Consider the following 16,596-nt stretch of genomic DNA (forward strand, 5'->3'; position numbering starts at 1 on the left):
TGTTTTTCAGGTGCAACAGTGGGACTACAGGGCTAAAGCAGGACAATGGCACATTCTCATTTTAATAAAAACAGTCTGTTAGTTAAAATTGTACCATTTAGTAACCATACCCTAAAAAAGGTCTGCATTTCAATGGAAAAAAACCCTATGTTTATGCTAATTAAAAAATTTCATTCCTCCATTTCCTTCCATGTATATGAAGGACAAAAGATTTAGAAGAGACTGCCAGTAAAAGCTAATAGGATTACCTATGTCTTTTACATTGACCTGTATCCAGAGGATCTATTTTCGAAGCAAGGATTAAGTGCTTACATGTATTTTTGCCCTCACCTGTCTTAAGTTCAAAGAGATTTCAAGGTGACTACAAAACAAGATACAATTCCTCATTTAAGGGAGTTGTAGTTATAAACCAAAGCACTTTAACATGAGTTTGAGCATATTTTTCAGAGTTTTCCAAAGATAACAGAACATGCATATAAAAAACGTATATGCCCAAGTGGAGAGCTGCTATCATAAGGCTAAAGAGAGACTGCCACCCTCTCTGTTCACCACTAAGCAGAAAAATTGTCTGCTAAATTACAAGATACTGGAGGGACACACTGAATCTCTGAAATCCCCCAAAGGTATGCTGTAACTTCATAAAATAATTTTACTGCCAGAAAAGATTTGCCATCACTTGAAATATTTTTTAGTCTAAAAAGTGAACAAGGCAGCACCCGGCTTTGGGATTCTCAGTTACATAGGGTAACTGTTCTTTAACTAATTATCATACATTAGGCAAAACACAGCATATTGACAAATCCCTTACCTGATTTAACAAATTGATATATAAATATCATCACCAATTTTTTCACCTTGCCTAATACCATATGAAATCAAAGCAAAGAAATCACAATTCATCAATACTGACAAACGTTAGGAAAATAACATCCGTTTTCATATCTTTACTGGAGAGTCTATATCTCCACACACCCTTAGTCATTCCTAGAGGGAAACACAGTAGTTTTCACAAGAAAGAGTCCCAATTAATATTCACAAAATTATATGGTCTAGTCATAGATACCTTAGCTTCCATTTTTTCATGTTCATTCAAATCTATACAGCTAGTATCTTCACTTATTTCATCCTGCTGAAATGCAAACACAAACTATTACAAAACATAAAGAATTTTTTTAAAAAAAATCAACAAGACAATAAGGTCATAAAGTGTTTTTGAGGACAGAATTAGTTGTAAGACTTAGCACGTTATAGTCTTACCAAAATAATTGCTTTTAAGACAAGAATTTAGCACCTAAGCATTTGTGCTAATGTAGTACATGTGTCATATGATGAATATCAACATAATAAAAGTACTAACACCTTAGCAAGCAAAAAATATCAAGCAGCAATGCAATCAGAGTAGGAATATCTGAAATCTGAAATATGAGAATTAGCACTCTGTGGGTGAAATGAATATTCAAAATTTTGAACATTGCTGTGGTATGACGTCAAAATCTCAAATACCTCTTCAATTTTAATTTTCTTAGGAGACTCTTCTTTATGGGGAGAAGATGTCCTTTTCACTGCTGTGACAGGGCTAGGCATTTTTGTTGCAACATTTCCTGAAGTTCTTGGTGATGGATTTAATAGATACGCTGAGGGAACAATTCTAGAGATGGTAGGCTTTGGTGGTGGAGAAATGGCTGGTTGTGTGGCAGTTTGAGGAATGCTTTCATTTGAAGTACCTATGGATAAATAATTTAAAGATCTTCAACAAGATGAGTTGGCACAATCATTTCAGTTCAATTATTGATATTTCTGGTCTCTATTCAAAACCACTGGTATCAAGCATGCACTAAGGAAATGGTAGACTTAATGGTATAAGCATCAAGTTTGGAACAGCAGGTATGCATACACAGCACAGTTTAGTTTCAAGCTCATTCTCGAGTTTGAGTGCACCCTCAGCAAGTCTGCTGACAACACCAAGCTGTGTGGTGCAACCGACACAACTGGAGGGAAGGGATTCCACCCAGAGGGACCTGGACAGGCTTGAGAGGTGGGGTAATGGAAACCTCATGAAGCTGAATAAAGTGAAGTGCAAGGTCCCACACCTGGGTCATGGCAATCCCAGACACACCTACAGGTTGGCTGGAGAAGTGATCGAGAACAGCCTTGAGGAGAAACACTTGGGGGGGATGGTCGGTGAAGAATTCAGTGAGGCAGCAGTGTATGCTCACAGCCCAGAATGCCAACAGAATCCTGGGCTGCATCAAAAGCAATGTGGTCAGCAGGTCAAGGGAGATGATACTCCCCCTCTACTCTGCTCTTGTGAGACCCCACCAGGAGGACTGTGTACAGTTCTGGTGTCCCCAACATAAGGACATGGAACTGTTGGAGCAAGTCCAGAATAGGGCAACGAAATCGATAAGAAGACTGGAGCACCTCCCCTACAAAGACAGGCTGAGAAAGTTGGGGCTGTTCAGCCTGAAGAACTCATAGCAACCTTCCAGTATCTGAAGGGGGACTACTGGGAAGCCGGAGAGGGGCTCTTCATCAGGAACTGTAGCGACAGGACAAGGAGTAATGGGTACAAATTGAAAGGGGGAAATTTAGGCTAAATATTAGAAAGAAATTTTTTACTGTAAGGGTGGTGAGACACTGAAACAGGTTGCCCAGGGAGGTTGTGGATGCCCCAATCCTGGCAGTGTTCAAAGCCAGTCTGGGTAAGACCATGAGCAAACTGGTCTAGTGGGAGGTGTCCCTATGACAGCAGGGGTTGGGACTAGATGATCTTTAAGGTCCATTCCAACCCCTTAACAGCCTGAGGGAGAATTCTTGTACCAAACCCAGAGTAGCCATGTCAGTGACACTCTGCTTAGTCTAATTAACCCTGCTTAACAGTAGGCTATACTAGCACAGGCAAAGCTCTGCACTAATACAACTGTATTATTCATGGTACCCAAAGAAGTTTTACTGCTTCTGTACTCAGCCACTGTGTGCATTGCCAAGACTACCTTAAATCAAATCCAAGAGCAGTTTGATACTCGCTTTGTCACTCAAAAACAAAGTTCATCGCTTCTCAGGCTTAGATACACAATGACAAATATGAAGTCATCACAGAGCATCAGATAAAGAACTCACATTATATACATAGTTCTGAAAAATGCTCCATATGACAAAGCTCTATCTCATCAATTGCCTACCTCAAACCAATAAGCACACATAGGGAGATGCTCCAGGATGAGAAAAAATATACTGAGGAAATTTTTCATTAACAACTATCAGGTGATTAACATTTTCATTAACCAGAATACAAGAATGATAAACTGATACACTTTCAAATCCAAAAACCGGTCATGTCATTTAAGCTGAATTTAGTGCTCATGGACAAACTTACTCACACTGATGCACCTGTGACATGACAAAAACCAGAGAGAAGTAACACTCCACCATCCCACATGTCAAGAGTGAAATGAGAGATTTCATCTTGAAAGGCTAACCAGTTGCTACCCTTTTCCATCTATTTTTGACTTGCTCCTTGTACACAGCTAAAGCTCCATCAAAAACAAGGAGTAGCTGACTCTGCTAAGAGAACATTTTCACCAGATGCTTTTATTCTTTGATCAGAGTCAAATTTTTATTTTTTTTTAAGTAAAGTGTACTTTTTCTTGCAGAAAATGGAGGATAAAATCAGCACACACAGTGGGACATATCTGAACAGACATCAGTAAGGAACATGTGTTCTGCTTACATCTGAGTCTTTTTCATTCCTAGAATCAATTTCATGAAGCACAAGGAGCAGGAACAGGGAGCACAGACTACAGACAGTACAGATCCATCGCGAGTATAACTACAAAATGAATTAAAAATAAACATAAAAATTGCTCTTCCAGTTCTAAGTAGTTTTTCCTCATTTAACCAACTGAACTACAGACCTCCAACAGGTCATTGGAAAACTACTGCTATTGTGAATGGCAAATATAAATCCCCAAGAATAAAAGAAGTAAACATAATGGCATAAAATATTCCAGCATGATTTTCTGAGTCCTAAAGAAATTAGTTAAATCTGTGTATCAAGAAAAAAACATTACGGCACATGCTAAGACTAGAAGACTCAAACTGTAAGAAAAACTGCCGTATAAACTTTACTAAAAAATCAATAGGAACAATATGTTATGCCATTTTACTTACCCCCTGAGCTTTCACTGGAATTTATTTGTGGCACAGTGACTTCAGAAGCCTGTGTGTTGGTCACAGATGCTGCTGTTACAGCTGGCGCAGGACTGCTTCTGCTAAAAAGAGAAAAATTATGAAATGCTGAACACAGTAGTAAAGCTATGGTGCTACATGACCTGCCTTGTATGGTCAGCAACTGTAGCTGGTATTCCACCTACATTACAGAGCAGAACTTACTAAGTCAGTAAAAAGATTCAAATGAGCACTGGCAATCTATTACCAAACTCAAGCAGTGGAAGCTATTTCAAATATTTAATTTAAACCACTTCAATGATGGTTTTTTAGACCAGGAAGAAGCTGCATTTTAAAAAAAGGCAAAAATTAAGGCAATATCCACCCAAATAAGGCACGGGGAAAAAAACTATTTCCTGAAGGATGAAACAAAACCAGCGTGGAAAGACTAAAATAGAAAGTTTGGTTTTAATCTACACACACCATTATAACAATATTTCAGTCTAGACTTCCCAAGCAAAGGCCTGGGGCTTCCCATGACCAAAAAAAGGTTCTTTATTTAATTTTTAAGAAATTAGGAAGCAGCGTGTCTAAAATCAGCAGGCCAGTATCCACTTCAAGTGTGACGTCCTAGATATCACAGACTTGTTTTAATAGCACAGTAAGTGTTTACCATTTACCACTTTATCATTTACCAGGGAAGACTAACTAAATAAGCACTGGCAAAAGTACTAAGTTAAATGAAGTTCAGTATTTCATCCTACACAATGTCCTGTAGTATACACATAATACTGCAGAATTGTAGATTGATGATAAGTTCTCTTGTATAAAAGAACATGAGACTCTTGAAAGAAGAGAGTAAATGTGATTTATTTGGGCAAATTGGAGTTTAGGTAGGAAAAGACTTAATACAGAAAGTTAGAGTTAAGAAAAACAAATATACTTTGAAAATACAACGGAAAATGATGTTCCTAAATTTAATTTGTATAGATATCATCAGTAATAGCAGCAGCACTACTGACTTCCAAGACAGAAAGCCTAAACTTCTCTACTGTCTCATACTTGGATCCAAAACTCATGTAACACTTCCTCACCATATCACCTCAATTCCCTGCTCACTACCTCTCATAGCCTCCTACTGCAGCGCCCAAGTTTTTAGATCATTGTGCTCTTCTAAGCATTTTTTATCCCATTTTATAATTCCTCATCTGAAGTCCAGTGCCACACTAACTATCCCCGAAATTTAAGCCTGCTGCTCTAGTGCTCCAATTGGAAATAAGAGTGTCAATAATCTCCAGTTTGGAACAGTCACAACCTGGTAACTGTACTCACACATGCAGTATTTGCCATGCTTTTAACACAAGTAATTCAGGAACTGAGAGCAGCAACAAGACTGAAAGTCTCCATTACCCCTGAGAACTTCCGGAACTGTTCAATGGACTCGTCTTCATAGCACTAGTAGGTGAAGGCACAGACGTGCTGTTATCACTGTCCATAGACAAGTCAAGACTGCTGTCATTCAGAGCTGTCAACCTGATCCCTTCTGTCGAATGCTGCAATCCAGAAGGCAAATTCCATTAGTCTAATTAAAGGTTTAAAACTCAATGAAGATTCAGGTAATTTCAAAATGCAAACATAAATAGACAATTTTAAAATCCTTTTACATGTAAGTAATTGACTATCCTGTCACGACAAGCATTTACATTTTCATGTTCACAACTCTGGTACAGATTTGTCTGAACCAAATATGTTCAAAACCAGAAACAGTTATTGTATTTCGTAATTGTATTTTCAGTTTTATTTCAAGTTTCTTTGATTTTTGTGGATTTTCATTAAAGTAACTGATGTACATCAAAACCACAGTTAATAAAAAGAATTTAGAGACTGATTTGAACTTAGTCTGCAGAGAAGAAAAGCCCTCCTTTGACATAGTACTACTTAGCAATGTATTACTGAATATTTACATTCTCCTCTGAAACAGATCTACACTTGGTGTCAATAAAGACTTCCTATTCTTTAAAACAGCACTTGATATAGAACAGCTATAGACAGAAAAAGCATATTATTCAGATATACTTAACACAGAATACGTAACAGTGGTTTAGTTATCCAAAAAAACCAGCAAATCCGTAGTGCCCTCAGACTAAACTAATACAAAGCAGCAGGGATTTTGAAATAGACTGAATTGTTCAATTCAATGTTCCAACCCCTTCTTCCTGGCTCCACTGAAAGTAAACAATATCCAGCACAGCACCTTAACTAAACACCACTGCTACCATTCTCATATATGGCCACAGGTTAACTAAACTATACATTGAGGGAGAAAATAATCCTGGTCAGACAATGGGCAACTTTCTGATGTTCAAACTATAATTTAATCTTTTACATTTAATTAAAAGAGCATATGATACCAAAAGCTGCCAAGTTGCAGGTTGAAGAATACTTTCCTTGAAATTATCTCTAATGATTCAATATCAGTTACAGCAACAGACTATTATCTCAAGAGACAAAAAGGCAGCAAACAGTTCAACATTCTACTCTGTTTCTATTTGATGATTTGCAATTTTACATTTAGGAAGGAGCCTGAGAGAAAAATCTAATATAAGAAAAAAGACCTGGAGATAGCAAGAATCCCTTGTCTGGTTGTTCTATTGTACTGTTACAGATGCTTCCTTTAAGTAATCTGCATGTTAAAATGCTGAGAGAGATTAAACCCCTTATTAATTACACTGTATTAAATCTGTTTAGTTTAGGAAGGCAAACAAAATATAGTATTTCAGCCAGACCTGAAGATACTATCCATGTTGTTGATGTTCTGGGAAATCTAACGTTATATTTAGTGCATGTATTAATACCGCTACATTCAAAGGAGATCACATTGCAGGGAAAATTAGGACTTTAAAATGTGATTTTAGTTCTCTGATTAGTAAGTCTAAAAAGCTGAGGAATCATTTCTCAATGGTATTTTTACTGGTCTCAAATATTAGCCAAGATTACCTTTTTCTTTTTCTGAAGCACGTGATTAGGTAACAGTTGGTGAAGTTGCTTACGTTTCACATGCCTTGCAGCAATCTTCATATCCATCTCAAACATCTTGCTGTTTATTGCTTGCCTATAAACTACACAATTAGAATAACATTATGGCATATTGAAGCAGTTTGCAAAGTCCACTTACTTGCCCAGGCAGAAACAAATTGCATTTCAGAGCATTTATTACCCTCAAGAACAAGGAAAACGTTTTCTTGTTCTGGAGGAAGAAAGTCAACTGACTACTATGCCAGCACTGACAGTACAAACACAAATGTTACTTTGGAAACAGGTGACCTGTTTTTCAAGAAAAATATCTTGCAAGCATACTAAACTACACTGTTAATAATTTTTATCAGTAAGAGCTCTGAAGCAAACTGTTCATTTCATCTCAAAGTGACTAAAGATAGAAACAAAATTTCCTCATAAGAATTATAGTATTTATATAAAACTGTTTTCTTCGTAGTTGATTTTATTAACACAGCTCCTGCAACAAACAGGTTCTAATTCAGGTGTTGAATGCTTGAGTGTCAGCTAATATATTACAAATCACTCTGGCTACTCATATACCACTGCATTGTTATACAAGAATGATTTATGTTCAGGTTTTCTTCTGTTTAGTTGGGGGGGGTTGTTGCTTTGTTTCGCGTTGTTTGGTTTGGGTTTTGTTGTGGTTTTTTCCTCTTGTATGGTTGTTTTAGTGGTTTTGTCTGTTTGGATTTTATCTACTGCAATAAGCCATTTCTCTTCGCCTCAGATCATCTTCTGGTGAAGTCAACACGGTAAGTGCTAGCAAGAGAACTGCAACTCAGGATCCTGGGTTCACGTAAAGCCAGGTAAAAATGAAAAACCTGATCTTTCACACCGACTACCTAAACAATGTTGAACGAAGCTGTGGCAGATGTATGAATAAAGAATTGTTCTGTAGATCTTAAATACAAAAATTTAAGAGGTATCTCCCTTATTTACTGTCTAATTCTACAAACATAAGGAATCTCACTGAATAGGCTGTGAAGATGTAATTATAAGAGACAGGCACACAAAGAGCTCAATGAATACTGTGTATTAAAGAGACTACACTAATTCTTGGTATTGAAGCAGCTTATAAAGCCCCTGTAAAAATTATATATGTTACAGTTAAGGTAGGAGCACACTCAGCAAAACCAGACATGGCTAAAGCATTTCATGTTCCTGACATTAGGTCTTACCAAAGTTTCCATAGAAGGAAAACCTAGCTCACTCTTCACATCTCTCTTCCTCCCCTTGCTCTCACTAAAAAGCAAGCTATTCCCTCATTTCATTCTTTAAAATGCTTTCTTAGTTTTAATAAAATCTTGGGGTCTATTCCAAAAGACAGGGTAAAGAAAACTTTAGGATGGATTAAAAACTATAAAGACAGATTTACATTAATTTCAGATTACCAAAAAACCCATGAGCACAAACAGAAATTTTTTACTGGTTTGTTACTCCAGGAAGCGTATTTACAAATTGAAGAGAAAACTGAGCAACACAGTCTACAATGATTTTGATGGAATGCTACTCCATTTAAAACTGCATATATTTAGACAAACTTCAGGAATGTAGTGCAAGGCAATCACATTCAAAGTTATAGAAGTAAGTTTAGTCTTTTCAGATCAAAAACCTCTGACAAGTATACAAGTGAAATGTCTGTTTAAAACAATAAAAGACCTGAGAAACTAACTTCTGGATTCTTTTACTCCTTCAAAGCAGAAGCCAAGGTATTATGTCTTTCCTAAATTCTCAAAAATTAGGATATATCTATAGTTTCATCTTCACCAGTTAGAATCACAAGAAATATTCCACCTCTTAAGAAAATAAAATTCCCTTTGACTGAGAAAGAGACATCCCACTGCAGCTATATACGACAGTAAAAAACTTTGAAACCTTGGCATGATTTATAAATATACCTATATACTTATTACATTCATGTGTGTGAGGTGGAGGGAGATCTAGGTGTCCAATTCCCTTGCTTCCTCAGACTTACTGAGTCTTGGAAATCCAAAGACCAGGGTTGCATTAGGTAGCACTTGAACCTATTCCTTTAACTCTATAAACACAGAATACTTGAGCCTCAATTGTCATTTGTTTAAAAAAAACACTGCAAATTTATTAGATAAACCTGTCAAAGCTATTGTTCCTTACACCCTGGAGAGTCACAGTCTCCAGCTGTTACCAATTCTTTCCTTACAAACTTCTTATGTGTGTTCCAACTTACTTTTGTGAATCAAAAAGTAAATATCAGAAAAAGTCAAAAAGCTTTTCTGCACTGAGTGTTGGGCATGAAAGTAAAAGTTATTGAATCAATTATCTAGCATAAAACGCCATGGAATAAAAGATGTTTTGTTAATCCACTGATAAATTAGGCTTCACCAAATAACAAAAATATTTAAAACTATACTCAAAATTTTTGAGGTTAGGCTTGCTAGTTCGCATATGCTAATTTGTCTGTTCAATAAAGATTACAAAATAACGTACCACTTTTAGTAAGATCTGAAGATGCGTGCAAAATTTGTCACTTTTAATGAAAACAAACAGAAAACTGTTAGTCTGAAGTGTCTAGAAGAATTAAAACTCATTGAAAATGTGTTTCTTAAATAATACCTCTAACTCCTTAGCTGAATCCTTCTACTCTCTGTCCAGATACAATTCTACTACTATTGTGAACATTATGAATAAAGACTACATTTTGAACAAAGACAGTAACTTCAACAAGTTTATCAATACCAGAACATCTAGAAAGCAAAACTCACCTGTGTCTGTAAAAGACTGAATGTCGTAGGTAAGATCAACACTTAAGTTTTCAGAATTTTCAGTTTTCTTAAACACCAACCCAATCACCCACATTGTACGGTATTCTTCCCTGGAAAATTTTATATAAAACAGTCATGTAATACTGGCAGAATTAAGTAATTTAATAACTTATCTGCTGCAAGAGACAAGAGTTGTACATTTTAGCTCCACTAGCAATGGGAAGTTAGCCATAAAAAGACAAAAAACAAAACTGATTTAACAACATGTCCTTTTCATTCATGATATAAAAAAAGTCATGAAACAGTGACATTTACCCCCAACAAATGAACTAAGATCATCAGCAGATTACTTCATTCAATTGTGCTCCTGCATAGATTCTCTTGTGTAGCTACAACCAGTCATTGCAACTATTAAGAGATCTTCAAGGAATTAGAATCTATTCCCCAACTAAGCAACTTCCATTTTACCACCTAAATGTGTCTTCAATGCTTAAATTTCTTAGCTGTAACTGCCCACACATTCCCCTTCACATGGGAAGGTGAATGAACATACATGGTGTACACTGCGAAGATGACCTTTCCTAAAAGTGTTGCTCGTATCAAGTCCTCTGAAATAAGAGCTAATCAGAGCCTGGGATTATGCAGGCAGTTGTAGCTGTAAAATGGTGCTAAGGAGGCACTGCCTGCTTTTGTTCAATTTCACTTGGAACTTGCATGTGATTTATGTATCTAACTTCTAAAAAAAAAAAAAAAAAAGGCAGCACCATCCTGTCACTTGAAGCACTTGATGTGTGGAAAAGGCTGTGTGCAAGGCAAAGAAGGCTTTCTCATATCCCACTGAAGACAAATTTCTTCCCCATTCTTATGCTTCACACAAAAATATGATTCCTTATGAATTAATTACACCAGAAATTACACTAGAAATAAAATAAATTCTTGAAGAGTTTTTAGCCCCCACACATCTGCAATCGCTGTTTTGAGTGGGGGAGGAGAGGGTGGCAGAGTGGGGAAGGAGTCAAAAAAACATTTAAAATCCTGAACAATCTGAATATTCTCTCCACTGTTTCCACAACCCGACAAATTCTTTCATCAGTCATTATGATTTCAATGATGTGAATCTCAACTGCTAAATTTTATGACATTAAATATACTTAGTTACTTAAGAGTTTGGTTCTACAGTGCCTATGTTCTACCCAATTCTCAGTGCTGCCTTGTAATTAAAACAGCATCAGGTAAATAGCAGTAACTCATACAGATTATTGGCAAGAAATTATGTAATTAATAGTTATTAGCAAAAATATATTTTTCCTTATTTTCTGGTTTAGAAACATTCTTTAACAGAATAGAGTAGCAAATTCCACAAATAGTACTCGAGAAGAGCTTAAGACTGTTTGCCTTTAGATACTGTCATTAAAAATTAATACTTTTAAAATTCTATAAAAACAACTTTTTAATGAATTTGTATTGAAATTAGCTCCTCCCTATTACATGAAAAAATGGCTTTGCTTACTTGTCAGGATTCTCCTTGGGTGCTGGGAATGACTGTGGATTCACATGAGCCAGTGTAATGAATTCATTCTTCTCCAGGTTTCCAACTAGAATACGGATTTTTGATTCCACCAAGCCTACCCTGTATAAATGTCATTCATTAGCAAGATTTCATTAATAGGGAATAATAGGGTATCCAATATCATGTCTCAGGATAAAATCCCCAACATTCTCATTATACTTACATTTGAGACTACTAATGAACTAGCGCATATGTCAGATTAATTCAGATCAATAAACCCAGTGAAGGTGTTACAAAAACTGACGCAAGTGAAGCTTAGGAATGCCCTGCAGCTCTCTCTATGGCCTGGTTTTACAAATGGAATTAAATAGCAAGACATTATGCATCAAGTAAAGGGCAGTCAGCAAGAAATTACTACATATTTATCCAATATTCTTTTGGCTTTAGGTGACCTTTAGAGCTGAAGAAATTCCCAATACTTGCCAATCTTAAAATTTCACTAATAAAAGAGAGTGGAAACATGGGCAAGAGGAATTTTAGTTTTGAGAAACAGCATTTCAAGTGACTGAAAACATCTCCTCACACTGCTTTTTAAAAAAGCGCACTAGGCATTCATAAAATAAATGTGACAGTGATGTTAAGCAAAAATTCAAGCAACAGCCTTCACTTCCCGGTTTTTCGTTCCTACAGTTTTTTCAGAACTCTACACTCCATCCATTTAATTTTGAAACACTGAAGCTCCACTTTGTTTCACTACGAAGACACTCCATGCAAAAGATATTCCCCTGTATCGAAGGTCGGTGGGAGGGAAGAAGTGGTGTTTTTATGGTTTGTTGGGTGTTTTTTTGGTTTGGTTTTTTAAGTAGCAAGGATTATACTCACCATTCGAGTCGCTGTTTTTCTGTCGGTGCACTTGCTAGAAGTACAATATAATGCCTTTGAAGATAAAGACAATATGCTATTCTATATATCTAAGACTAGACATTCAAACCTTAATATTAAATTGCAGTAAATTATACATTGAAAAATATAGATTATTATCTAATGTACATACCCTGCATTAAATTAAGCATTGTTAAGTGGAGAACAGGACTATGTCCTAAGTGTGTGACTAACAGACTTTTCAAAACATTTCAGAGTTTAGGGCCATTTGGAACTACACGGTATTACCAGCAACCTTAATACAAGGTTAGGAATGTAGCACTGGCTGTAAAACACTACAGATATTTCAATACCTAATGAGATAGGAGATTTAACTGACTATGAGTCAAGAAAAAACACTTGTTCACAACGACCTATACATGTCAGTTGTCTTAGTCGCAACATTATTTCTGAAGAGTTAGAAGATTGGTTAGCATATATGCATTTGTTTAAAGTCAAAAATAACATCATGAAATGTGGTTTAAAAAAAATTATATCTACATTTGTGAATTGTCTGAAGACACTTATCTGAAACTTCATAAGGAACGTTTCCTCTGATGATAATTCTTAAGATCTCAACTATATTCCAGGATAATCAGTGTATACCCACTGTGAGTAGATTTCAAAGAAATAGTACACAAAGCAAGAATGGTATTTTAAACAAAGAAGCCCAAGGACAGTGGAATGGGAGACCATCACTTTAAACCTGAGTTTGTAAAGAGGGAGATGAGGGAACCTTACATGCCTACAGACAGGTTTTTCAGAAGCTTAGCTGCGAAGTCTTTAACATTCTAAGTCACCCAATGCAGCACTCTATACTGATATGGCATGTTTAGGTACCTTCAGCGCAGGATTTAAAGAACAGTAGTAACATGAGAGACTAGACCCTAGTACATACATGTCTCATAAAGGAAAGCAAGGTCAATGGCAGTCAAAAACTATGGTGTAGAGTCCTCTGATGCTATTACATGCCTTCAAATCACAACAGCAAATCCAAATCAACAGCTACATGTTTCTGTACTTATCTTTAGGTGGCAAGAGACAAAACCCTGCTAAAAACTACAGTTCTCTGCTTCAGTCACGGAATGTCAGTGAAACAAGAAATGGAAAAGAGACACTTGGAGAAACTTCTTCCCTGTTCTGAGAGATATGAAGATAAAATGCCCTATACGTTTTTTTGCATTTTGTCAGTATTAACTGCTTCATAATAAAATGGGTAAGGGTCCTTTACTCAAATTCTGTATGAGAAGTTACTAGTTTCTAATATTGATTTTTTCTAAGGAGTACTTGATCCTCCATAAGATTCCTACATCATACATACAACACTTGCAGAATCTTTAATTCAGTAGGAAAGACATTTAAGCTTTTTCTTGTTTTTAACTGTGTACAAACAGGAACAGATAAATCTCAAATCTGCAAGTATTTGAAGAAACCAATTTTCCAGTTACTTATTAAAAGCAGTTCTTTGAAACATTCTGGAGAACTATTTAAAAAAAGACTAATTTGGCTATGTCTATAAGTCTCAACTAGTTAGTAGGCACCTAGAAAAAAAACCCTAAGCCTTATTTATGAAAAAATAAGTAATAATCAACTATTCTTGCTCAAATAGTGCTAGCTGAAAAAAATAAAAGATGCAATTTCTCCCCATTCCCCCCCACCTGTTAGTGCTGAGAGGGAACGATTCAATGGAAATTTCCTACTGCCATTTTAGTAAAAACAAAATAGCACGAGCTGTTAAAAATTATGATATACTTAGTTTGAAGAGTCCAAGGTATCACTGCTAAATTTTGCAATGAAAAGACTTGTTATAAGTTCCTCATTTGTATTGTTATCATCAAGCATATGCCTAATTCAGAAGTACCTATTACTTAATTATAAAGAAGGTCTTAGGTTAAGTTTCTACCTCTCAGTGATGACTTTCAGATGTCGGGTATTATTTTGAAGTATATGGGTTTGGGTTTTTTTGTTTGTTTGGGGTCTTGGGGGTTTTTTTGTTTGGTTGTTTTTTTTAGAAATTGATGGTGTTTCTCACTGTCAGTACTGTTTTCATAAAAATAATCTAATGTAGATAGTATGGAATTGTAATACACTATTAACACAAGTATTTCTAAAAAAACCCCCAAATTATAAGTTATACTACTACCTGGGTAAAGAAAAAACCAAACAAGTGAGAACACCTGAACGTGTTCATTTCAATTTTTCTTTATTATCTGTCCAGGAATTATACTTCATACAGTACTTTTAAGTCCTATAAAGCCAAGTGTTCAAACCACCCTTTTTAAAGGTATAGTTATAGTTTACTTATTTAGCAGTGTATCTCTTTATTACAGGGAAAGAACACGCGACAGCTCATTAAATGAGTGCTATTTCTCTCAAAATTACACTACCCTCTTGGTCTTAAGCTATAACCACCTCATTCTCACATAACACTTGATACTCATGTTATATCCATTTGAAATTATTCTTGTCACTTCCATAAAGTGTAAAACACTGTATCTAGCACGTACATGTTCTTTGTTGTTTTTCCTTACATCTGAAAAATTTAAACCTACACGAAGAGCAGATAATACATGTTGGAACTCCCTAACTCCAAGTAATTGCTGACATTTAAAAAATTAGAAGAAATAACTAAGAGCAGATTTCCTAATTTTCCCAATTTCTAATCTGTTCCTACCATACAAGTATGCAGTAGCCCATCTTTTTCCTTAGTCACAGATCATCGAAGTTTATTTTAAACACAGATAGCAAGTCAAAAGTGTTTATGAACGATAGATATTTAGCAACTAAATGCCATTGAGAGTGATACAGATTCTTGAAGCTATGCTTTCAGAGATTAAAAGAAATGTTTGTCTTGGAGCAAGGGTAAGATGTTCTCTTATCTGGCAGAGCACTATACACTGCTATGAATTTCAGCAGAACATGCCAAGGCATCTACAATTTAAACAGGAGAAGAGTGTGAAAAGGGGAAAAAAAATTCAAAACATCTAGCTTTCAGATGGAGATTTGACCAAGAGAGCCGCATTTGCTGCATACAGATGACTGCATATAAAGATCTATTTTGTAAAGGTTACTAACTAAAGCTTTAAAATTAATCTACTAAGAGAAAATAGAAAATATTCAGCAATTTGAATTAAAGCAAGCTCCATAATAGCATTCCACAGTTAAAATAAATAAAATTAGATCAAAGAAATTTTGCGCAAAACAGAAAACCTGGATACATAACGTTAAGCAAGAGAAGATTTTATTGCTAGAACTGGTAAAATGGCTAAGGTGGTACACAAAAAAAAACTATGTTAAAATAGAGATTATTTCAAATGACATTAAATGCTTCCTATCTTTTCCTAGATGTGAAAGAAACAAAGAAAAGGTGCTAGGGAACTTATTAGCAAACTCTTGAGCAGAAACTGATTTGTCTGCAGCCTATTTTTACTTAAAAAAAAAATAATATAACTCAACAGTGCTCTTTTATGTGTTTTCAAATTTAAACTCCAAAGATCAACATAAAAGCCATCCAAACGTTTTAAAGTTTTTATCATGCAAAAGGTATAGAAACAAAACACAGACACATTATGAAGGTCATCAGTCTCTTTTAATGGGGGAACTGTATTTTTTAGATTAGTACAAAACCAACCAACCACCCAACACAAACAAGTGTAAAATATATTTGATCTTGATTCAAGAAAAATGGGTCTCCAATTTCAACTGAGGGCAAAGAAGATGTAGTCCAGATTTTAATAATCCATATTTATTGTAAAAATACAACTTTCAGCAACTCTGTATACATTTAACAAGCTTCTGCCCCACAAGCATATTACTAGAAACCCTAAAAATGTGAAGTGTGAACTTCAGTATTTCCCTTAGAGATATTACAAAATCAGAAAAGCTGGGTGTGAAAAGAATTAATAAAGATCCAAAAGCCTTAAGCTTTAATGAAAAAAAACCCCTAGCAATAACTAGTACATCTCGTAGTTAGTCAACACAATTGCAAAAATATATTTTATTATCAGAGTGAACTGTTGACTATATTGACAGAAAAAAATACAGTTTCACGTACTTATTTATCTTAAATATTGACCTTCAGAATTTCTTTTAACATCTTTTTTCCTGGGAGGTAAGACCCATTTTTAGAATGCTTACTGACAGCACTTAAGAACATTTCTGTTAGTCAAACCAGCTGATACATCTTCAATTTTACTGGTA

The 16,596-nt window shown here is 35.5% G+C and overlaps 1 protein-coding gene across 4 annotated transcripts in view; it reads right to left on the bottom strand.

Annotated features, from left to right (window-relative positions):
- PAPOLA (poly(A) polymerase alpha) overlaps positions 1-16,596 on the bottom strand; it is a 44,723-nt gene that overhangs the window by 4,848 nt on the left and 23,279 nt on the right. Inside the window, exons 13-20 of one of the 4 annotated variants that reach the window (XM_017829804.1) lie at positions 12,358-12,411; positions 11,476-11,595; positions 9,966-10,075; positions 7,165-7,286; positions 5,578-5,720; positions 4,171-4,268; positions 1,504-1,724; positions 1,064-1,126 (exon numbers count right to left, since the gene is read on the bottom strand). In XM_017829804.1, coding sequence (XP_017685293.1) covers positions 1,064-1,126; positions 1,504-1,724; positions 4,171-4,268; positions 5,578-5,720; positions 7,165-7,286; positions 9,966-10,075; positions 11,476-11,595; positions 12,358-12,411 — 931 coding nt within the window. Of the gene's footprint in view, positions 1-1,063; positions 1,130-1,503; positions 1,725-4,170; positions 4,272-5,577; positions 5,721-7,164; positions 7,287-9,965; positions 10,076-11,475; positions 11,596-12,357; positions 12,412-16,596 lie in introns of all 4 variants that reach the window. The other 3 variants (XM_017829802.1, XM_017829801.1, XM_017829803.1) reach the window with 3 other exon arrangements.

The sequence above is a fragment of the Lepidothrix coronata genome, unplaced genomic scaffold (assembly GCF_001604755.1).
Source record: "Lepidothrix coronata isolate B3197 unplaced genomic scaffold, Lepidothrix_coronata-1.0 Scaffold169, whole genome shotgun sequence".
Lineage (NCBI taxonomy): Eukaryota > Metazoa > Chordata > Aves > Passeriformes > Pipridae > Lepidothrix > Lepidothrix coronata.